Here is a 23,063-nt window from a genome sequence, read left to right on the forward strand (position 1 = left end):
CTTTGAGTTAGCTATGGCTTGAAACATTTTCTCCATCCCTAAACCTTCCTTTTTCTTTCCTTTTCCAAAATGTTATGTGTCATGTTCAAGTATGTCATTACTATGCTGAAGAAAGTAGTTTTCCAATAGAGAGAATCTTGGGTTTCCAAGTACTGCTGAAAATCTACCTTGTTTAATCAGGGTCATTTGTTTTTGATAAGTAATCAGGAGTTGCCTAGGAAGCTTGCCTCTTGAAATTTCTTCATCTAAAAATCCCAGTGGTCCTCATAGTGGCAGAAGACCATGAGCAACACACCCATAAACATCCTATGACATCACCTCTTCATCCAGAGTGATACAACCACTCCTGCTTTAAGAGGAACATAAAGATGGCACTCGTGGCATTAGCCAGCCAGCAAGGAGATGATGGAACATTCAGCACAGCACCACTGCCAACATAATTCCAGAATTTTTTATTAACTATAGCATTCAAGAAAAATGCAAGCTAAGTTGCCTTTCTACAGAAAAAGAGTACTGAGGCTAGAAAACAAATTCAGCTAAGGCAACCACAACAAATATCCAGCAGCAACAGGGATCCGTTCCACTATTCTTTCTTATTACCCCATTTAGCCATCCTGTTATTAATAGGAGTCTTCATAAAACGGTTGGAACGCATGTAAGCAGCAATCTTCTCCAGAGCCTGAGGACACAAAAAAGGAAGTATTTTGGAGGAGTGAGAGTGAGAAAGAAAAGTCTGTTTCCGTAAGTCACAATCTAAGAACGGCTATAGGAAAACTGCCAATCCTCCTTAGCAGGTTTGAACCGGCCAGTTCTGCTTTTGTCAAATTACAAATCCTCTAAGCCAGGGGTGTCCAAACTTTACAGCAGGAGGGCCACATAATCTCTCTGACACTGTGTTGGGGGCCAGGGAAAAAAAGAATTTACTTTTCAAATTTGAAAAAATTTACATAAACGAAGATATTAGAAATGGAACTTATATGAATGGATGAAGGTCTTGCAATAGCTCAAGGCCTATAAAAGGCCTTGCACAAAGCAAGACCAGCCTTTCCTTTGCTGCTGCAGCATCATAGACGTAAAACACCAAGCAGAGGAGGGTCCCCTTGTCCCACAGCTCATGTGAGAGGTCACACAGTTGGCCATCACACTAAGAGCAGTTGCATCAGGCCAGCGTGGGCTCCAGCAAGTCTCCAGAGGGCCAGAGGCTCATTAGAGACTGTGGGCTCCCTGAGGGCCAGATTGGGAATCCTCGAGGGCCACAAGCGGCCCCAGGGCTGGGGCTGGGGCATCCCTGCTCTAAGCCCATGGCTCTTCTTTCAAGAACTGATTTTAGTTCAGACTTTCACTGATAGATTGCTTTTTGGGTTTGGCCCCAGCCAGGAGCCTGCTTCACAGGTGTCCTTAAAGTGGTTCAGTGACTCACATGCGAGCTTATCCTTATAGGAAACGTTCTGAAAATAGCTAAAGTCTTCACCTGCTGAGCAAGACACTTCCCAGTCACACTGTTCTGGAAAGGGCTCCAAGAACTGGCATCCACAAAACCCCAAACAACCCAACCAGGCAACATGTCACCGGTCATGCTGGCAACACAAGACTGTGCCAGAGAAGCTTCCTGGCCTCATCAGATGACAAGAGGCAGCCGTCACATCTGCCAATTGGCATGGGGCAAAGGTGTGGGCCCAGTGGCGTTGCTAGGGCGGTGCAGCCCACACCACGTGACAAGCGTTGGGGTGACACCGCTAGTGACCAAAGTCACTAAAATTGCAGTTTGTAGGAATACCATCATGTTATATACCATTTGACGTGTAATGTACAGCAGAACGCAATGTAAAAAACTCAGAGTGAAATATCTCCATTCTATCAAAAGCTCAGGCCAAAAACCAGAACAAAAAACGGCAACTAACTAAAAAGTACATTTCCATAATTCCAAACGGACCGGTGAGAGAGCCAATGAGATACTATGACATAGTATGGAACCATAAAGGTGTTAGTAAGGCGATACCCTCGGGGGGCCGACACCACTAGTGTCCAAAAATGGCTAAAATCATCGTTTTCAGGAATAATATCATTTGGTGTGCAGTTTACAGCAGAATGCAATGAAGCAAACTGCTTTGAAATATCTCTATCCTACTGAAAGTTATGGCCAAAAAACCAGTAGGGGTGGGACAATGGTACGTCACCACACCCGCTACATGGACTGTTACCCCACCTACTGCATGGGAGGAGGTCCATCATGGGGGTGACACGCTGGCCTCCCACACCGGGTGATGCAAACCACAGTGATGCCTCTGTGTGCACCAACACTACAAGTAAGCCTTCCTCTGTCCCACAAATCCCTACACGTACAAACACCAGTCAAGATTTCAGCACCGTTACTAAAGTTTGCAAATCCATGCACTGCCAGCAGGAACATTAAAATAAGCAGTGAATGAAGTTACTCCTACAATGCACAAAAGCTGAATGTGGCATTCAGAAGCCTGTCCTTGACCCATTATATGCCAAGATAGAGACAATGCCCCTCGTATTCTTGACAGTGCCAGTATGGGTGGCTCATTTAGAAGTTATGGGGCTTCTTGCCAAGAACTAATGAACCAGGACACAAGATACATACAAAAGAGCTGCAAACAAGCTTGTCACAGAAAGGCGAGACTAACCTCAAAGCGAGCAAGGAAGTCCTGGAGGTTCTTGAACTCATCAAGGCACTTGGGTTCAAACATGCGGTTTTGGTCGAGGACATCATACACAAGGAAGTCCACAAATGTGATCTGGAAAGAGATTAAATGAGGATAAGTAACTACAAGAGTCAAGCCAGCCCTCGGATGCTTGCACACAGCTATGCATGTACCTTGTCTCCAGCAAACCACTTTCTCTCCCCCAAGAACTGTGAAAACAGTTTCAGCTTCCCTGGCAGCTGCTCCAGGTACCCAGGTTTCAGTTTCTCCTGCAAGTCAGGGAGGAAGAGAAGGACATTTGACGATGATCAAGGCTAAAACCCAACAGAAACATGAGGCTCAGTGCTGCCAATGCAAGAGCTGCAATCGCCAAGATGCCTCCAGACAGAAACAATAAGGCAGTGGAACAAACAGGTTCCTTCAAGGAACAGCTATTGGCTATTCAGACAAGAAGTTACCAGGCTTCACCCAGAACAGCATTCTTCTATCAAAAGAGGTTTCTTTACCCACAAAACTAGTCACTACTGTGGCAGCATGCACAGGAAACACGTCCCACATATCCTGTAGCCAGTTCCTCATTTCACAAAGCATGCTTGGTTGTTATATCTACACAGGTATTTCCAAACACACAGGAATGAGGACACTTTTTAAAAAACCATTTGAATACCCCCCATCCAAACCAGGTGTTGAAAAGATGCATACATGCCATCCACATTTTGTGTTTGCTATAGGAAACACCAGTATACTGGCAGCAACTGTACTTACTGCATTTTGCAACACTGGACCACCCCAGCCCAGCTCTCACTAGCTCAATTTGACAGGAGATGAAAAGACGGTAATTTCATCCAAGGAGGCAGGTGAACTCACAAAATCAGGATTGTAGCAGACCATCACGAGGCCCATACGGAAATCCATCACCTGATTCTCCAGCATGTCCACTCTGATCTTTTCTTCCTCTGTTTCTCCACCTGGAACACAGGAAGCTGCTTTATGCTCTACAACAGAGCCCTGGTCCTTCCCATCACATCAGGAACTCTGGGCAGAGAAAAAGATGAGCCAAGTAATATCCAGGCCCCAGAAGAACTTGGGAATACTCACACAGCTTGTGCTTGCGTGCAATGTACCGGAGAATAGCATTACTCTGAGTAAGCTTGTTCTTGCCATCAATTAAATAAGGAAGCTAGAAAGTAAGCAGAAAGCAACCAGCTGAAGGCCAAATCCTTGTACTTCCAGCTCTCTGCCAATGCCCCTTTCTATCCATTCACAACTGTTCCTCAGACACTTCACCTCATACCCTACAAATGAATACTCAAAAGGAGCCTCTTCCCCTGTCAAATACCCCCAAATTCACAAGTAACCTGAGCAAGGTCATTTCCCCAACCACCATATGGGGAGAGGGGGTGAAAAACACTGCTACATACATTAGGGAAGTCCAGCCCCAGCTTCTCTTTTTCATTGATCCACTGGCTCTTGTCATAGTCAGGAGCTGGGAAGGAGGAGAAAGAAGAAATGTTTAACACCATGCATGAAAATAAGTTCAATTGCAATTTATTCTCCATTAAGACAATCACATATTTAAAAAAGAATCAAAAAAATCCCATTGATACAACATACACAATGCTGCAGTCTTATGGACTAAGGCCCATTGTGTTTAACAAGATTTTCTTTTGACAAAATGTGGTTTGATTGTGCTACACATGCTGGTGGAATTTTATAGGAAAGCTGTTAACCTGAAACCTTATTTAAATATTTAGATACTGCTTTTCCAACATATTCAAAACAAATTATAATTAAAGGTCTTAAAACCTTTTATTATAAAGGTTTATAATTTATAAATTATAATAATTATAAATAAATAAATTTATAAATAATTATAAATTATAAATAATATATAATTTATAATAAAAGATCTGACATCATAAACCATGGCCATATCATACCATATCCTGGCCATTGTCAGGAGCCAGACAAGACTGCTGTTCTATCCATGCCACCTGTGTGCAGCATTTTAACTGTTACAAGCTGATTTGGTAGCCAATTTTGGCTGAAGAACAGGGTATAACAAACAAGGCTCTGTGACAGCTGTCTACTTCAGCAACAAAGCCTCTAGATGGACTAACCTATGCCATTCCTTTATTCAGATGGAAAATACATCACAAAACTGGCTAGAGAAATCTTCACTCTCTGCTCTGATCAGAGGGAATTGTCCCCACAATAGTAGCAGGAGCTGATTACTGGTCAGACAGCCAAAGGAGGCAAAGGGAGTACCTGGGGATGTTGCAGTCCTTGATAAGACACAAACCAAACACTGTTCCTGTTGATTATTATTCTGCACTTACCCCTAAAAGGTATTGTGCCATGCCCATTGTACTAACCAGCCATGCCGAAAACTTAGCTTAGAGCTACCAGGAGCACTAAACTAGAAGGCTGTCTTAGGTACATCCCCATAGAAGCTGCCTTTGCTTCTTCACTGGGCATGTGTCGATCAACCTTGAAGATATCCCCCAGGTATTCCCCCTTGATGATATTCCTCCCTCATCAGCATCACACTGTACAGCAAACAGGTGCATGCACAGACCAAACTGTGGTGGCCAATTGACAACACTTCACATAAAGTACATCATGGATGCTGTAACCCCACAGCCTCAGAGTTTGGGCAGTGAATTCATTTGCTTCACATCAGAAATACTTAATTTTCTTTCAAAGTTATACATTTTCCTAGAATAAAGGGATACGTGTATTATAGCCCAGTTAATACTCCCCTGCAACTTTACAAATCTTCCAAAGCGTTGTATTAAGTAGCAAAGGAACAAAGACACCAGTATGTGCCCTTTTACCTGCTTCCTTAAGGCAGCTCCAAGTTTGCCACCCACAACCATTCTTGAGTGTCAGGAGAATATCAGAAACATGGGATGTGGTGAAGGGACTGTTATGGGAGCAGAAAGCTGCCAAAAACCAAATGGAAGGCAACTTCCGGGAACCAAACACTACTCCAGAGGCAACAAAGTTTGGTACCAAGTTTAACATAGCTGTAAGGTCTATGAGTACAAAATATAGACTCCTAGAGCAGCTCTAGACAATCTAAATTAGGGGTGTCAAACTCATTTCATATAGCAGGCTGAACAGCATTCATGATGCCTGCTGAGGGTTGGAAATGACATCATGAAACAGGAAGTGAGGAAATAAGCACTTTTTCCCTCAAGAACTCATTGACCATATTTTCAAGATATGGGAGAGCCCAAGTATCACAGGGATTGCCCTTTCAGCAGTGACACCTCAGCTAGCTCAGCAGCTGAAAGCAGCTGGATGGTGCAGGGAGAGCCCAAGGGCTGAATGAAGAGCTTCTGGTGGCTGCATCTAGCCCATGAGCTTTATGTTTGACACCCCTGTTATAAATAAGGGAAATAAAAGAAGGGCAGGTTAGAAATGCTCTCTCAGCCCATGCATGCTTAGGCAACCTTGATTAGAGGTATTCTATGCACTACTGGACCATTTTGCATATATCAGCAACTTATAAGCACAAAAAAAAAAAAACCCAAACACAGGGACTTTACTACTGAAGTATGTTAACAATACCTTCACCACAACTGTAATATTTATCTTCATAAGGTGTTCCTGTATATTCCAGTAACAGCCGGATGCTATGAGCAAGCTGTAAAGAAGAAAGAAAGGAAGATTAGCCCTGGGAAAAAAGTCAGCCCCAAGGGAGCCAACAGCAAGAGAAAGGAAATCAATGGGGGGGGGGTATGGACAGCACAGAACATCGAAATGCTCCTCTGAGACTTCCACAGCCCCTAATCATTCATCCACCCAATACGTAGCAGGCATTATACACGAATTAAAACAAATAAACCTAGCAAGCAGAGTCTTGTAACTGAACTCGGAGATGATAAAAGGGCAAGTGGCAGCAACTGTTACCCTGCACATGCCCGATCTCGTCTGATCTCGGAAGCTAAGCAGGTTAGTACTTGGACGGGAGACTGCCTGGGAATACCGGGTGCTGTAGGCTTATACCATAGTCTTTCAAGACTGAAGGTTGCCAACCAAGTTGTCAAATATGAAGCATGCCCAAACCAAAAAAAAAACAACACCATTAACCTTCAGATGACCCCTTGCAAGACTTCCCTAGTGACCACTCATAAAATGGTTCCCCTTTCAAAGAAGAGTCAGAGCACAAGCCTCAAGAAACTGTGCTTCTCCTTCCACAAACAGGAGTGTCACAACTGAACTCACAGCTACAAATCTTGCTGGTCAGAAGTTCTAAAAAAAATAATAATCCATGCCATTTCCTTGCCTGTGAAATTCACAGCTAAGTCTTCACATCATTGACATCTGAGACCTCAGAATCAATTGTAAATTTACAATGTTTACTGCCCATCAACACAAGAAGTAGGCCAATGTCTTAGGACTGTGTCAATGCTTAACACTGAAGTGAGTGTTGAAACAAAGGAAAACTTCTCTGGTTTCATAGCTGTGATATCAACTACTATCACTGCAGTACATGCTGCTTTCCAGTATCAAGAGATCACGTCTCCAGTAGTACTGCAGAAAAAAATTCCAAAGGCATAGCAGAACTAGGACTTTCAAAACTAGTTTTGTGGGACCTATGCTGGCTTGTTATTCTCAGGTTAACTGTCCAAACTTCTTAAGATGCACCATTTTCTCTGTACTCACAATTAAAGGGCTAATTAGTGTTATGTTCAACCAGTATCCAGATTATTCTGTTATTGACATTTCCTCCTGATATTTTGCACATCAATTCAAATGCTGCTAGCTAAAGCAATCTCTCTGCCCTATTGCTATGATCATGCTGCTATCCTCCAGAAACCTCCTACATGCCGACTTAATTTCTGGGCGAAAGATACATACAAGCCTAGAAGAACAACATTCCAATTTTTCCAGAACCACTATAACAGCAGTTCTCAAACTTTTTGGTCCCCAGGGATCTTTACATCTTTTTTGCATCTTTTTAGATTGTGAGCCCTTTTGGGACAGGGAGCCATTTAGTTATTTGATTTTTCTCTGTAAACCGCTTTGTGAACATTTAGTTGAAAAGCGGTATATAAATACTGTTGTTGTTGTTGTTGTTATTATTATTGGTCAGAAGTTCTAAAAAAAAAAATCCATGCCATTTCCTTGCCTGTGAAATTCACAGCAAAGTCTTCACATCATTGACATCTGAGACATCAAAATCAATTGCAAATTTACAATGTCTTAGGACTGTGTCAATGCTTAACACTGAAGTGAGTGTTGAAACAAAGGAAAACCTCTCTGGCTTCATAGCTGTGATATCAACTACTATCACTGCAGTACATGCTGCTTTCCAGTATCAAGAGATCACGTCTCCAGTAGTACTGCAGAAATAAAATTCCAAAGGCACAGCGGAACTAGGACTTTCAAAACAAGTTTTGTGGGACCCATGCTGGCTTGTTATTCTCAGGTTAACTGTCCAAACTTCTAAGACGCACCATTTTCTCTGCACTCACAGTTAAAGGCCTAATTAGTGTTATGTTCAGTTAAACACCTTTTATAGTGTGGTTCCAAGTAAGCATGTGCAAGATCAACTTCTATTGTGCTCAGTGGGGTTTACACCCACATAATGCATGCATGGGCTTGCAGCCTCCAAGCGCAAATCTAGGAGCAGCAGCAGGAGAGACAGCTTTGCAGGGGGTAGGACACAGATCCAAAAGACCCAGCCCACCTCCCGCAAGCAAGCGACAGTGCTGCAAGGTAGGCACAGAAATCAGGCGGCCTCCAGCAGAACCAGACAGGGCAAAGGCTGCCTTAGAGCCAGCAAGCAGGGAGAGGTGCCATCATGGGGCTCAGAGACCACAGAGTGCCTATGCATGTGGGCAGGTGCAGCTCAAGAGGGAAGGGTTTGACAAGCTGCCAAACTTCTGCCCGATGGCTGAAGGCAGAGGCACTCTGCCCGCCTTGGCATCTGGTCAGCCCGCACTGGGACCGAAGGGCCTTTGGCAGGCGAGCAGTTCTCGCCAGAGGGGACGCACGCAGGGCCCGGAGTGGGCTTTCGCCCGCAGACAGCTGAGCCAGCTCCACGTCCAAGGCTGCGATCCGCGGTGCAGGGAGAGCCCCGCGGGTTGGGCTGGAACACGTCCCTGGGGAGCGCGGAGCAGGGCCGGTGGCTGGGCGTGCGCGCCTCCAGGAGACCCTCGGCCACCCGCTTGCCCAGCCAGGGAAGCCCTGGAGAGGCTCCTGCCAGTCTCTGCCTCCGAGGCGCTTCCAAAGTCCTGCCTCGCGTTGCGCTTCACTCCCGCAGCCTCGGGCTGATCGAGGACCCCCGGGAAAGGCCACCAGGCCGCCCCGCAGCCGTAGCCCCCGCGGAAAACCCAGGGGCGAACTCCCGGCAAGGCTTCGCCACAAGGCACCGGGGGAGGCACAGCCTCCAGCCCCGTGCGCCCCTCGGCGCAGCACTCACCCCTCGGATGTCCCAGTAGCCCAGAACCGCGCTCATGGTGCCCGCAGCAGGTGCTCCGCTTCTCCGCGCTCCCCGCCCGTCTCACTCGCAGCAGCCTCGGGGGACGGACTTCGACAGCCCCTGCTGGGGGGCGTAGATTTCACTGGAAGTCTTAAAGGCGCAGCGCCGCCGACGGTCCTGGCAGTCCTTCCTCGTATCAGAGCCCCAGCCATGCATGTCTACTCAGAAGTAAGTCCCATTGTGGTCAATGGAGCTTACTCCCAGGAAGTGTGGATAGGATTGCAGTCTGAGAGATCAAGCCTAGGCATGTCTAGTCAGAAGTAAGTGACCACTGACTGTGATGGGACTTCCTTCTTAGGAGGCATGCGTAGGATTGGGCTGAAAGTGCTTACTCACGTCCTCGAAGGCAAGTCTAGTAGGTGCCTCAAGGTGCCTGAGGGGGGACATGATTGAGACATACAAAATTATGCAGGGGTTGGGTAGAGTGGATAGAGCGATATTCTTTTCCCTCTCACACAACACCAGAACTAGGGACGTCCACTAAAATTCAGTGTTGGGAGAGTTAGGATAGACAAAATATTTCTTCATCCTGCATGTCATTAATCTGTGGAACTCCTTGCCACAGGATGTGGTGATAGAATCTGGCCTGGATGCCTTTAAAAGGGGTTTGGACAAATTTCTGGAGGAAGAGTCCATCACAGGTTACAAGCTGTGATGGGTATGTGCAACCTCCTGATTTTAGAAGTAGAATGCAAGTAGCATGCATCTGGTATCAGAAAGCCAGATGCAGGAGAGGGCACCAGGATGCAGGTCTCTCCTTGTCTTGTGTGCCCCCTGAGGCATCTGGTGGGCCACTGTGAGATAAGGAAGCTGGACTAGATGAACCTGTGGCCTGATCCAGCAGGGTCTTCTTAGGTTTTTATAAGACTCTTCTGTCATCTTTCAGATTGTCATAGGACAATCTGAAAGCAATTTCTTTCAGACCTGGGATTGGGGTGATCCAAACCAGTTCAGGGAAGGATCAAGAATATTAAAACTTTGATCACCCTCCTTTTCTCTTCTTTTTTTGCAGTGGAAATAGCAACAGGCATTTGTGATCTATTTTAAAGTTTCCCTGTCCAACAGCCCAATCCTAGGCATGTCTACTCAGAAGTAAGTCCCATTAGAGTCAATGGGGCTTACTGTCAGGAAAGTGTGGATAGGATTGGACTGCAAGTCAATGCACATCTACTCAGAAGTCTCATTGTGTTCATAGAGTTTACTCCCAGGAAAGTGTAGCTTTTGCTGTGCAATCCTATGCCATCAGGAATAAGCCCCATTGAGTTTAATGGGACTTGCTCCCAGATGTTTAGGATTGGGATTCAGCATAGTGGCCCAACCCTACCCAACTTTCCAGTGCTGATGCAGCTGCAATGCAGCCCCATGGCATGGGAACAAATGTTTCCTTACCTTGAGGAGGCTTCCATGATTATCCTGCCACCCCAGGATGTGGCACATATCCACTGGCATAGCTGCATCAGCATTGCAATGTTGGATAGGATTGGGCCTGAAATTGTTAAAGCCAACTGTTAAGGATGCAGGGTGACCAGATGGAGTAGCCCAGGAGAAGGACCACCCTGTGGTGGAGTATAACCCTCACCTCTAGGGTAGTTTATCAGGTCTTGAACTCAGAAGAGAGGCTGAGTTGAGGAGGGCTGCTGGTGGGATATAAGGCAAGGAACCTAGGAGGGCCTGTGTGATTAGTCTAGTGCTGTTGGATTCATCCAATGCTGACTTTAACTTACCCCATGCCCCAGGATCCCCAACAGCAAGGTGGACACTGAAACAATTAGGTAAGGGACCGAGAATAAGACTGTTATTCTTATACTGTCCCTATACAAATCTATGGTCTGGTCACATTTGGGGTGCTATGTACAATTTTGGTCACTTCATCTTGTGAAGGATATTGTAGCACTAGAATAGGTGCAATGGGGGCGACCCCAGTGGTCAAAGAACTGAAGCACCTTAGTTTTGAAGAAAGGTTCCAACATTTTGGACTCTTAAACTTGGGAAAAAGGCAGTGAAGGGGAAATCCTTAGGTCTACAGCAGTGGTATTCAAACTGGGGCGTCACGACGTCCCAGCTTGTGGGTCCTGGCCTCTGCCCCCTTAAGGGGCTGGGGCAGCCAGGAAACAGGGGGAAGGCAGCAGCACAATCTGCAGGATTGCACCGCTCAGGGGGGGCTGCAGGGGCTTGGGTGCACTTGCCCAAGCCTCCTGCAGCCTCCCAGGGGTGCAGGGAGCCCTGTGCAACCTTCGGCATGGCTCCCCAGGTCAGGAAAAGTGAAAGCGGAGCGATTGCACCCCGCTCCGCAAAACCGGAAGCAGAGCACGATCACTACGCTTTCCCTTCTGACGGGGCTGCAGGGACTGGGGTGCCCCCTCCAATCCCTGCAGCAGCCGTCCCTGTGTGCAGGGAGCCCTGTGCGAGCACCTGCAGGACTCCCCAGGTCAGGGAAAGGGAGAGTGGGGCGATCGCGCTCCGCTTCCACTTTTGCGGAGGCAGAGCAGATCGCTCCACTCTCCCTTTCCCTGACCTGGGGCGCCCTGCAGACGCTCATGCAGGGCTCCCCGCACACAGGGACAGCTGCTGCAGGGACTGCATCCTAGTCCCTGCAGCCCCCTGAGCCCCCTGAGCGATCCCCAGGATCGCGTCGCTGCTTCCCCCCCCCCCCCCCCGCAGTTTGAAGTTTGAAAACCGCAGGTCTAGAAGGTAGATTATTATCCACAATGTGGAGAGGGTGGACTTCTTTTCTCTCTCCCTCCCTCCTAATACTGGATTCAGGGCTCCTCCAATAAAACTGATTGGCGATTTAGGGCAGATTAAAGCAAGTACTACTTCACACACTGCATAATTTGTGAAATTTCTGTTATGAGATGTGATGATGGCCATGAGTGTACAAAATCCTATCCTCTCTCTTCTGTCAGCTTTTCACAACTCGATCCTACTGCAGCAAAATAGCTGGTACAGGACCATAGAGTTCAATAGGGACTGTGAGAGCTTTCCCAAGGGTAAGTGAACAAAAATTCACTTACCCCAAGGAGACCATGTGCACTCCCCCCCACCATAGGATGCAGTGCATACCTCCTTGGCATGCCTGCATCAATGGTAGGGGTTTTTTAGGTTGGATTGTGCTGTTAGGTTCATTTGAGAGTGGTCACTACAGTAGATCTCTTTTCAATTCTTACAAATTAAACCTTTGTGCTACACTGGTTGCCACCAATCAGTCTGGCATAAGGTGGCCAATGCGCTTGGTTTTCTTCCCATGGTAAGTGAAGGGGTGTCCCATGGAAGGGCTTTTCACATCAAAAAATGTTTCCAAATGGTCACTGGGAATCATTTCAGTTCTTCCCATGAGAAAGTATCCACTAGTCAGGCTTGCTATGCACACAACCCTCACTTTAAAGTGGAGAAACATACAGTAAATTATCAAGCACATTGTATAGCCATAGGGCAGAAAATGAAACTATGTCTTGGTACCTAAAGATTTTTATTAGCTAGTATGTTGCAGTCTTCAGTACTTTGGCTATGAGAGTGAGAGTATAATAAAGCTTAAAAGCATGGCAAGATGTTAAGTGACTCATATTCTGTTTGCAAGTAGCTGTTCTGCATGGCTCTTGGTGTCCTCTACTCTTTTGTCTTATGTCCACTTGGCGATTCTCCAGAAAACAGGTCTCTTCAAGTAGCGACCAGAATTCATGTAAGCAGAAATCTTCTCCAAGGCCTGCAGAGAAAACCAACAGAAGACTCTTTATGGGAAAAAAGTCATTATGCACTGCAATAGTCTCAGGTTCAACAGCAGTGTCAACAGATGTTTAGTAGCAGGAATGCTTCAGAAAAAGCTTTTGTATGTTTGTTTGTTTTAGGGCACAATCTAACCCCTTATGTCAGTCCTTTCCAGCACTGGCATAGCGGTGCCCATGGGACATGTGTTGCATCCTGCAGTTGGGTGTCACTCACGGAGGCCTCCTCAAAGTAAGGGGATGTTTGTTCCTTTATCACAGAGCTGCATTGCCCTTATGTCAGTGCTGGAAAACACTGACATAAGGGGCTAGGATTGTGCTGCAAATTAGCCATCATTATGTGGGATGGGGGGAGGTGGCTTCAGAACCTTTATGATGTGCAATGATAGTGAAACCTTTGCCACTACTCCCCACACCACATCCACCACCCCTCAAATTGGTAGAACCTTTCCAGTGCATGTAGCTAGACGGAGCTGACAACCAGACCCAGAGGCTGGGTTCTGCCCTATGTATCATTGTATCAACCAATTCCATGACATGATGGCACACATTAGCCATTTTTCGAGGCAACTGTTCACAAGGCAACAGCTTCCAAGGGGCTAAATAAAACACTTGTGGGGAATGCAGCACCAGCAGAAATTTCACCAGTTTCTCCCTCTCTCTGCCGATCCTAGATCACCTTAGTGCAATTTCCAGCAGTTCCTTCTAGTACATATCCTACCTACACCATACCTTGATGTGAAGGATGGGAAATAGCCATCCTACTGTTCAGTCTTTAAACAGAGGAAAAAGGATCTTGCTCAGTCCTGAAATATAAATCTCCCAAGGAAAGGGAAAGCACACAATCACTAAAGAAATGGCACAAATATTCAAGCAGTGTGAAGGGAAACACCAAAGTATCACTTGCTTTTTACTTTTGCAACTCAGTTCAATCAACTTTGCTTAGCCTGAAGGAGAAGCAAAATCAATTTAAACATTAACAAGACATCTGTTAAGTTCAGATACATTAAAGCTACAGCAGCAGCTTGAACAAGTCATCAGCTCCTTTTAAGGCACTGCTACCATTATGTTGCAGGTACTTGTGGTTTTTAAAGATCCAGGTACATAGTCTGCCCTTAAAGCTAGGGACTGCAAAAGTCTTTATAAACCAACTTTTAAAACAGGTGTATGCGACTAGGGCAGATGCAGGAGGAGAGGGGAGAGCTTTTTTTGTATCTTGTCACATGGCCATCTGGATACCAGGGGATGTACTTTATTAAAATAAACCTTTCATGTTCTGTGACATAAAATATTGCAATTTCAGTGCTGGTAAGATGCAATGACTTCAATCCCACACAGACTAATTCAAGCTAAGGTCCACTGAAGTAAGTGGGATTAGTCCAATGCTGAATTAAGCATCCTTATTGCTACTACTACAGCACTAGAGACATAACCTGAAAAAAATGAGTTTAGTGATCTGCACACAAGAACTACATTTATTGCACAAACAAATCTTCTCCAAGGAGACATCTTAATTCTTCATAAGAAAAAAAAAGGAAGATTTGGCAGTACTTGTGTCATTCTAGCATGGTATGAACATATACTAGAGAACTGTATATTATGTGCAGTTTGAAAGTGAATGTAGATTCATAGAGGGAGATGCCTGTGCATGGCACAGACACGCAAGCAAAGGAATGGGAGAGCTGGAACCCACAGTGTTCATCTTGTATGGTTACTGGGACAAGACATAATCGCAGCAGGAAATAAAGCCTGAGAGGCAGTATCTTACTTGCATGAATTAGCAATTGTGATACACTGACAAAGTGAAAAGTTGACCCATTTGTGAAATATTAATTGGGGGGGGGGGAGATCATATTCCTTTTGCTGTAGATATCAGAATAACCGCTCAATAATCCATGATAAGAGATCCATACAAAAATCACAGTAAAGTTCACCTCAAAGCGTTCAAGAAAATCCTTTAGGTTTGTGAAGTGATCCAAGCATTTTGGCTCAAACATTCGATGAACATCCAAAACGTCATATGCAAGGAAATCCACGTAGGTGATCTGGGAATTTAAAAGGAAAGACAGACATTTTAAACTGAACCATCAAACTCACAAGAACTTGGTCTTGCTATGTAGTTACACACAGTAAGTGTACCTTCTTTCCTGCAAACCACTTTCTGTTGCCCAGAAAATCAGAGAACAATTTGAGCTTGACTGGCAGTTGCTCCAAGTACCCAGGCTTTAGTTTTTCCTGCAAAAGAGAGGAATGCTATATTCAGGCTCTCTTCCAACTTAACAGTTCAAGGCTTTACAAAAGCTAACTCCCCAGTACTGGGCCTCTTTTTTTTTTTGCCAACTCTAAACACAGATCTTTTGTTTCCCTCCCAACCCCAGGAGTGCAGAAAAGGCTATTTGTTAAGTCTTACATAAGCACTGTCTTCCCAGCCACTCACTTCGTGTTATCCCCAACTGATTCTCAAATCATCTGCTGAATTCCACATCTGACCCATTTAGCAAGGAAAGCACAAATCAACTCACAAAATCTGGACTGTAGCACACTCCTGCTAACGCGATTCGGAAATCCATGACCTGGTTCTCGAGCAGGTCAATTCTGATCAGTTCTTCTTCACTCTCCCCACCTGAGGTAGTAATATAATGTACACAAATGGTAAGAATGTACCTTATGCACCCAATCCTATCCAATTTTCCAGCACCAGTCCAGCCACAATGCACCCCTAAGGTAAGGGAACAAATGTTCCCATACCTTAAGGAAGCCTCTGTGACTGCTGCCCTACTGCAAGATGCAGTGCATGCCCCATTGGCACAGCTGCACCAACACTGCAAAATTGGATAGGATTGGGCCCTGAATCAACTATTCAGGAATGCATTTTTCTGAAATTTAAGCTGGCATTCAAATAATCACTGGTATCAACAATACTCACACATCTTGTGCTTGCGTGCAATATATCGCAGGATGGCATTGCTCTGTGAAATTTTGGTTTCACCATCTATTAGGTAGGGGAGCTGGGAAAAGGAGAAGGAAGTCAATGATAGCAGTGAGAGTATAAGAGGCATTCTATCAACCAGTCATTTTTACTATTTAACTTCCAGTTTACTTGGCAGAAGATAAGAATAGCCCTCTTGGATCAGGCCACAGGTTTATGTAGTCCAGCATCCTGTTTCCCACAGTGACCCACCAGCTGCCTCTGAGAAGCCCAGAAGCAGATGAGAAAAGCATACTTCTCTTCCACCATTGGCCCCCTGCAACCAGTATTCAAAAGGAGTAAAAGGAAGTTGAGGATAATTGTCAAAAGTCTGTCCACTGAAGATTTTCTCAGTAGAAATAGCCTGAAGAGTATGCTGCTGGCTGCTGAAATGTGACCTAAGGCTTTCAGGTAATGAATGCAATAAGTGCTCACTTAATTTGGCAGAGGTTGAGAAACTCCTCTTGTTCCTATTTGCATGTGGGATTGGGCACACACACTACAGCTACAGCTACCAGCAGCTACCTCAGTAGGTTGCCTCTGTGGATGAGAACTGAGAAGGAGCATCAGCATCACCTGGTACATTCCCTCTTCTGATTTAGAGCCCAGTCCTAAGGGCCCTGAGTGCCAGCTCCAGAGCTAACCATAAGGCATGTCCAGGACACCTGGAGTGTAAGGAGCCCCATGACAGTCAGCACTGGGTCCAGCACCAGAGGGATACCACCTGGAACACGGTAAGAGCTTTGGGTGGCAGTAAGGGTGGAGGCAGGAGGGAGACGTTCCAGGGTGATGGGAGGAACTGGGGCAGGAGGCAGTGGGATTGGCAGAGCCCTGCTCTGCCAAATCCTATCCTCTGTGTCGGGCTGCAAAGCCTGACACAGAGGCTCTCAAGTCTGCACTGGCAAAATAGCCGGTACAGACTTGAGAAGCCCCACTGTTGAGCCTGGGGCATTCCCAGAGGGAAGCCCTTCTCTCACCACCCTCTTTCAGTTCAAGGAGGCAGCAGCAAACTGTCCCTCCCCCAAACCTCAGTGATATGCTGCTAGTTGTGTCATGGCTGGCAGCTACGTACATTTGGGAAATCCAAGCCCAACTTGTTCTTCTCATTTTTCCACAACCCAGTTGAGCCATGGCTGCTAGATACGTCTGGAAAATCCAAGCCCAACCTCTCCTTCACAAAAGCCAACCGTTCCTTATCAAAATTACAGCCTGTAAGAATAGAGAGGAACAGTCAATGCAAATTCTATGCACTATCCACCCTCAATATCCACCCAGACTTATTTTCTCCTCCACACTCAGATTACCCAACATTTTTTTGCTCATTCCCAAGAGATTTTTAAGATTCATGTCTGGATCCTATAAAAAAATGACACATTTTTCTAGCTAGAGTGAAATTTTTCAGACTACCTTTAAGGGTACTGATGCAATAAGAAGCATGATGTGAATGTAAATATCATAAAGAAAAATCAGTCTATAGTCCTGAGCATACTTAACTGGAAGCAAGTTCTCCTGAATTCAGTGGGATTTACTTCTGAGTAAACATGTATCTTAATGCTTACATAAGTACTATTTCATTGATACCAGATGAGCTGCACTGTTTTTGATGTTAGTATGAGTTAACAGAGCATCATTATTGATAGGAATTATAGCTGCACAGGCTTAATTGGTCATTATCCCGTACTTGACCAGCACTATTCAAGAGGCAACAGTATTTAGAAGCAAAGACAAAGGCTTAATAAGTGAAGATTATTGGAACATCTCTTCCAGGTCCCACCACAAAAATGTTTGCACAAGATTTGTATAGAACACAAACCTGTGGTGCGGTTCATTTTAAACTAAAATCCCCATGGTCGAACAATAAGTTTTAAGTGTACAAAGCAAGAGAATGATCTCTTAGCAGTTAAAAGTAGCTAATCTGTGTTAAGTGATTACAAGTGTGCACTGTTGCTTAAGAATGTAAATAGTGTCTTGCTGGGTCTGTCCAAAATTCACCTAATTTAGCATTTTTTGGGAGACCAAAGCAGGCACTAAATAGCCAACCAGAAATTGGCCTTCACCTACTTCTGTCCATCCCAGGAAAACACCACCACCAGCAATTACACCAGGAGTGAATTCCCATTTCTCCAGCCATATTAAGAACATGAGTAACTTTTACAAAACTTTCCGATCTGGAAAGTTTCCTTTCCTAGCAAAGTGTTCTTGAGAAAGCAGATAAATCACAATCTCCAAGTCATCCTCACTATTTCTGTAAAACAAGTAACTGAAATGTACTAACCATGAAACAAGAGAAGAAAATGGGCAACAGCCCCAACTGCTGTAGGGAGTACATGCTGGTCAAAGATATTCATATCATCACTTTTGTTCCACAGGGAAGGTCAGTGATAAGAAGTTGCAAAGGTTCAGAGATCACAGTAGGAGAGAGACTGTCGTGAGGCATCATGTACCAAGGCAGTCTGATGGGGGAGAGGTCTTTTGATGTGCTTCCCACAGAAAAGTCATCCTCTTTCTCAGAAGCTGTTTTTCTGCTTATGATTTTTAAAGTGAAGTGTATGTGCATGTTTGTTTGTTTTAAAAAGACATAACGCATCAAGCCTGAACAATCCAACACAGGGAGCAGTCAGACCAGACTCAGGTTCCACAGATGTTCAGAGTGTTCAGACAGAACAAAAGTTTTTGTTTTTGATATGGTTTTTCGTTATGGTTTTTAATGTAACCACTGCTCTTCCTTTAAGTAATGCAGCCATTTTCAACCACTGTGCCGTGGCACACTGGTGTGCCGCGAGTAGTCCACAGGTGTGCCACAGGAATTTGGGGGAAGGTCACTTATTAATAGGGCCAATGGGAGATGTGAGCCCCCACTGGCAGCATGGTGTGCCTTGTCAATTGTCAAAAACCTGGTGGTGTGCCTTGACCATTTTAATGCCTTGTCAGTGTGCCGTGAGATGTAAAAGGTTGAAAATCACTGAAGTAATGGGCAGGGGAAAAGGGACATCACAAGCAGCCTTCCACAATGCCCCTTGTGTTGTACCAATATCAAAAGGAGACAGGTTAAGCTTTAATCATTATACAAGACTTTTTAATCCTGTGTGGAAGGCAGTTGCACTGTTGGAGATTAGAAAAATCTGTAACTTGCCTTAGGGCCAGGGACATTCTATGAGATGAAGTGGGTTGTGGGGGAGGGGGGGCAAGAGAGCAGTGGATTTGGGTGCCCTTCATCTTGAGTCTGGTACCACTTCCCCCCAGCCTGCCATGAATGTGAGTCACATTGATCCACATTCTGTCCTCTAAAAGTGAGCAGAAAGTGGATTCATCCACCTCCTAATTGTGCTCCTTGTGAAGTTTCCTTAGATGTGGAAGTGCAAGACTTCTAGTTTTATTTATAGGGACTGTATCAACGAAGGAGCACCTTCCAGCTGCTGAGCTGTGGAGTGATGCCTCAGCAGAAGTGGTGCTGCTAACAGGGAAGCCTGCATGATAATTAGGCTCTCCCATATCTTGAAAATATGATCAAAGTTTGCCTATTTTCTCTTCTGTCATATGTAGCCAATGAGCTCCTTGGTGGAAAAAAAAAATGCTTATTTCTGGCCATCACTTGCTTATGGATGCAACTTCCTGCCTAATGGCATCATTTCCAGCAGACATGTAAAGAGGGCAGAGCCTGAGGTGCACCTGCCCTGGGTGCTATTCCAAGACATGTGCAAGGCAGTTACTTCCAGGTTCTCCCTGAAGGAGGCAGCACTGGTGGCTTTGTGCCCCCATTGCTCCTCCTGTGGAGGCTCCCCTTTGGAAGCCACTACTGCCTCCACCTCTGGGGAGAGCCCAGAAATGACATCACAATGTCACATGATGTTGTGACATCACTACCATGGGCACCAGGACTTCTAGTTACGCCTCTGATTCTCAGCAGGGTCCATGCATACTACTTGGTCCACTGTATGAAATGAGTTTGACACAGGCCCAGCACACTTTTCCAAAAGATAGCTGGGCAAATGCTCCATGGAAATGCACAAACCAGCCATGAAAGTAATGAAACTCCCCCTGCCCCAGTGTATGTTCTCAACATTAAGTAATTGGAGGAATAGTATCTCTGAACCTGGAGATTCCTTCTAGCTCCTTACTATCTTCACTGCTGTACTGTTTGTCTTCATATGGAGTTTCTGTGAATTCTAGCAGTAGTCTGATCGCATGGGCAAGCTGCAGGCAGGACAAGAGAAAAACATAGTGAACAACTAGTCACCAGCTGTAACAGCAGAAACAAACTGCATTCGCTCTAGACAAAACTTTCAAAGGCAAAGGATACTGGCCTCAGCTGCTGCCATTAACCATAACCAGTACTGGGTGGTGACAAGGCCAGCCCAGCCAGGAAGCTGACACAGGCAATCACCACAGGAAGCAATTGGAAGGAGTTCTTCCTTCTTAAAAAGAAAGAGAGGGACAGAATAAAAGAAGAAGTGTGGAGGAGAGGAGAGTGGCAGGTTACAATGTCTCTGATGGTCTACTACCCCACCATTCCCCTCTCCTCCACACTTCCTTTTTCATTTCATTCTCTCTTCCTTTTTGAGTAGGAGCAGGATGTAGAAGGTGTAGATGCAATGCTGGGTAAGGGAGGGAGGCAACTGGTGTGCTGCCTCAGGCACCAGGAAGTCCTGGAGCAGCCCCTGGCATTCCCACAGGGTGGACACAACACTAAGATTTGTAGGGCATCTCAACAAGCCATGGAAGCCAGAGGCATTACTTGGGGGGGGGAATCCCAGGGCACCACACTGCCAGGGGTGGTGCCACCTTCCTCACACACACACACACACCATCACTGTCCACTGCTGACTGGGATCCTTTGGAGAGCCAGGGAAGCTGCGTGCCACATCCTTGGTCCTCCAAAGGCCTTGTGAGGCCTCTGAAAGGGCAAAAATAGCTGCTTCTGGTTTTTCACCAAAAACCAGAAGTAGCTATTTTTGGCCTCCTGGTGACTTCCAAATGCCTACAGAGGGCCAGGAAGGAGGCACAGCCTCCCTGGCTCTCTAAAGACCTCTGGATGGTGGGTGTGGCATCCTGCAGGGGTGGATATCCTGCAGTCCTGGCCCCTCCCCCTTGCCTCTGTATTGCTTTCATAGCCTGGAATAACTCTGAGGAAGCAGGTTGCATCTCAGGGAAATAGCTTGGCAGTTAGGTCCATTCCATGAAGGAAAAAAAAAAAAAAGCTGGGCTTGGCATATAAACTTTGAGGATTTCATTGACATTGATGGTATCCAGGGTGCCGGTGGTGTAGTGGTTTGGGAGGTGGACTTAGACCTGGAAGATCTAGGTTCAAATCCCTCCTCAGCCATGAAGCTTCCTCAGTGATCTTGGGCCAAGTCTCTCAGCCTCACCTACCTCACAAAAGGAGGGGAGCAGCTGTGTACAATTGCCCTGAGGTCTTTGGAGGAAGGGTGGTGTGAAAAATAAATATCCTGGCAAGTTCTGAAGTACTGTGTTCATCATTTAGCAAAGATGGCATTGCTTCCCAATTGCAGGTTTGGGATAGGGTGCTTGAGCAAGGCTGGTGATTTCCTCAGAGACAGTACTATTGCAACACATTTGAAAGCTACTTCCTCCAATTCCTGTTCATCCTGGCTTCAATTCAATACAGCAGTGGTTCTCACACATTTAGCACCAGGACCCACTTTTTAGAATAAAAATCTGTCCAGGACCCACCAGAAGTGATGTCATGACTGGAAGGAACATTATCAAGCAGGAAAATTTTTTGCAATCCTAGGCTGTAATCCTACCCACACTTACACAGGAGTAACTCCCATTTATTGTCATCATTAAAAGAATATACATAGTAGCTTGTTAAAAGTACAGGTGTGTAACTTTCCACAAAAGCAGTCACATACCATGGGAGCATCAAGTCTCATATATTAAAAATAAAATATTGAAATGAATGGGGACCCACCTGAAATTGGCTCATGACCCATGGTTTGAAGGTGGCAACAGGGGCAAGGGTGGGAGGATAGGGTCCTGGGTGGGGGGGACGATGGGTCTCATCCTGTATAGCGGGGTCATGGCAGGAAAACGGTTGAAGACCACTGTACAGAATTAAGCTGTTTTCTCCTCAGTTTGCCTTCCTTTCCCCCCACTCCCAGGGTTGGAGAGTGTGGGTTGAGAGCCCAATCCTAGCCATGTCTACTCAGAAGTAAGCCTCATTATAGTCCATGGGGCTTACTCCCGGGAAAGTGTGGCTAGGATTGCACACTGGCGTGGGAGTAAGCCTCATTGATCTAAGTAGACATGCATAGGATCGGGCTCTCAGACGGCTATCAACACCAGGAAGGGGAGGAAGGCTGCTCCAGCGTTCGGATTGGCTGCTCGCCTCCCCGCCTCTTTGGTCCCGACGGACTCCCCCCGCCCAGCCCTCTGCAGCTGCGGCGAGGTCAGGAGAGCCCCAGCCCACAGCAGAGCATCTGGGATACTGCCAGGTGCCGCCGCCGCCGCCGCCGCCGCGTGCACCGAAGAAGCGCGCTGCGAAGCCAGTGGCAGCGTTTTTCTCGCAGCAGAAGAAGCGCCACCAGTTGCACGCCCCTCTCGGAGGCTGCCCCTGGCAGGCAGGCAGGCAGGCAGCCGCTGCCCACCCAAGGGAGACAGGGCGGCCCTAGAGGGTGGCGCAGCTAGAGGGGGTGCCAAGCACTAAGTCTTGCAGGGAGCCTGCCAGGGGCCCTCCACTTCGGAGCGGACGCCTCAGTTTGCTCCCCGCGCCCGGAATGGCTCCGAAGGAGAGGGGGAGGCTCCCTGCAAGACTTAGTGCTTGGCACGCCTCTAGGGCCGTCTTAGTGCTTTGCAACCCTCTAGCTACGGCTTCATCCTGGGGGGGACGGGACGCAGCGCCGCCAGCCGAGGGACTGCTCCAGCTGCCCTCCTCTGCCCCCAGGCGCCGTCTTACCCCACGGATGTCCCAGTAGCCCAGGGTCAAGGCCATGCTGCCGTCTCTTTTGGCTTCTGCAAGGCGGGCGAGCGCTGGTTCTGCAGCCTGCGGGAGCCGCTTTGCGAGCTGCCAGAAAGTGGGCTAGTCCCCCCGCGAGCCTCATATGAAGGCTGCCGGCTCCGCCCCGCGCCTTCCTGCCCCCGGGGCTCCTGGGCTCGTTCCCTCCCCCTCGCGCAGCCAAGTCCTCCGGTCGAGCCCCAAACGCAGTGCCAGGGGCCGCTCCTCCTCCCGCAGGACCGTCCGCGCCCTC

At 46.6% G+C, this 23,063-nt stretch overlaps 2 protein-coding genes across 2 annotated transcripts; both read right to left on the reverse strand.

The window, feature by feature from the left end:
- Positions 1 to 436: 436 nt before the first annotated feature.
- Positions 437 to 9,200, reverse strand: LOC136647829 (glutathione S-transferase Mu 3-like). The gene is made up of 8 exons (XM_066623630.1): positions 9,106 to 9,200; positions 6,246 to 6,321; positions 4,091 to 4,155; positions 3,768 to 3,849; positions 3,537 to 3,637; positions 2,843 to 2,938; positions 2,652 to 2,762; positions 437 to 679 (listed from the first exon to the last, which is right to left on the reverse strand). The coding sequence occupies exons 1-8, from the start codon at positions 9,139 to 9,141 to the stop codon at positions 584 to 586; spliced, it is 663 nt and encodes a 220-aa protein (XP_066479727.1). The 5' UTR covers positions 9,142 to 9,200; the 3' UTR covers positions 437 to 583.
- Positions 9,201 to 12,645: 3,445 nt separating this feature from the next.
- On the reverse strand, positions 12,646 to 22,872 carry LOC136647863 (glutathione S-transferase Mu 1-like). The gene is made up of 8 exons (XM_066623693.1): positions 22,772 to 22,872; positions 19,974 to 20,049; positions 16,928 to 17,064; positions 15,814 to 15,895; positions 15,410 to 15,510; positions 15,027 to 15,122; positions 14,822 to 14,932; positions 12,646 to 12,868 (listed from the first exon to the last, which is right to left on the reverse strand). The coding sequence occupies exons 1-8, from the start codon at positions 22,805 to 22,807 to the stop codon at positions 12,785 to 12,787; spliced, it is 723 nt and encodes a 240-aa protein (XP_066479790.1). The 5' UTR covers positions 22,808 to 22,872; the 3' UTR covers positions 12,646 to 12,784.
- Positions 22,873 to 23,063: the final 191 nt, after the last annotated feature.

Source organism: Tiliqua scincoides, chromosome 4, assembly GCF_035046505.1.
Source record: "Tiliqua scincoides isolate rTilSci1 chromosome 4, rTilSci1.hap2, whole genome shotgun sequence".
NCBI lineage: Eukaryota > Metazoa > Chordata > Lepidosauria > Squamata > Scincidae > Tiliqua > Tiliqua scincoides.

What these genes read in the sequence shown, in the direction of transcription:
- LOC136647829 (XM_066623630.1), bottom strand. Translation starts at nt 9,141, where the DNA reads ATGAGCGCGGTTCTGGGCTACTGGGACATCCGAGGG. An exon ending in TGCACGCAAGCACAAGCTGT is followed by an intron (nt 3,638 to 3,767) that starts GTGAGTATTCCC and finishes CCTGTGTTCCAG; the next exon opens with GTGGAGAAACAGAGGAAGAA. An exon ending in AGTGGTTTGCTGGAGACAAG is followed by an intron (nt 2,763 to 2,842) that starts GTACATGCATAG and finishes ATCTCTTTCCAG; the next exon opens with ATCACATTTGTGGACTTCCT.
- LOC136647863 (XM_066623693.1), bottom strand. Translation starts at nt 22,807, where the DNA reads ATGGCCTTGACCCTGGGCTACTGGGACATCCGTGGG. An exon ending in TGGGCTTGGATTTCCCAAAT is followed by an intron (nt 15,896 to 16,927) that starts GTACGTAGCTGC and finishes TCCTTTTCCCAG; the next exon opens with CTCCCCTACCTAATAGATGG. An exon ending in AGTGGTTTGCAGGAAAGAAG is followed by an intron (nt 14,933 to 15,026) that starts GTACACTTACTG and finishes TTAAATTCCCAG; the next exon opens with ATCACCTACGTGGATTTCCT.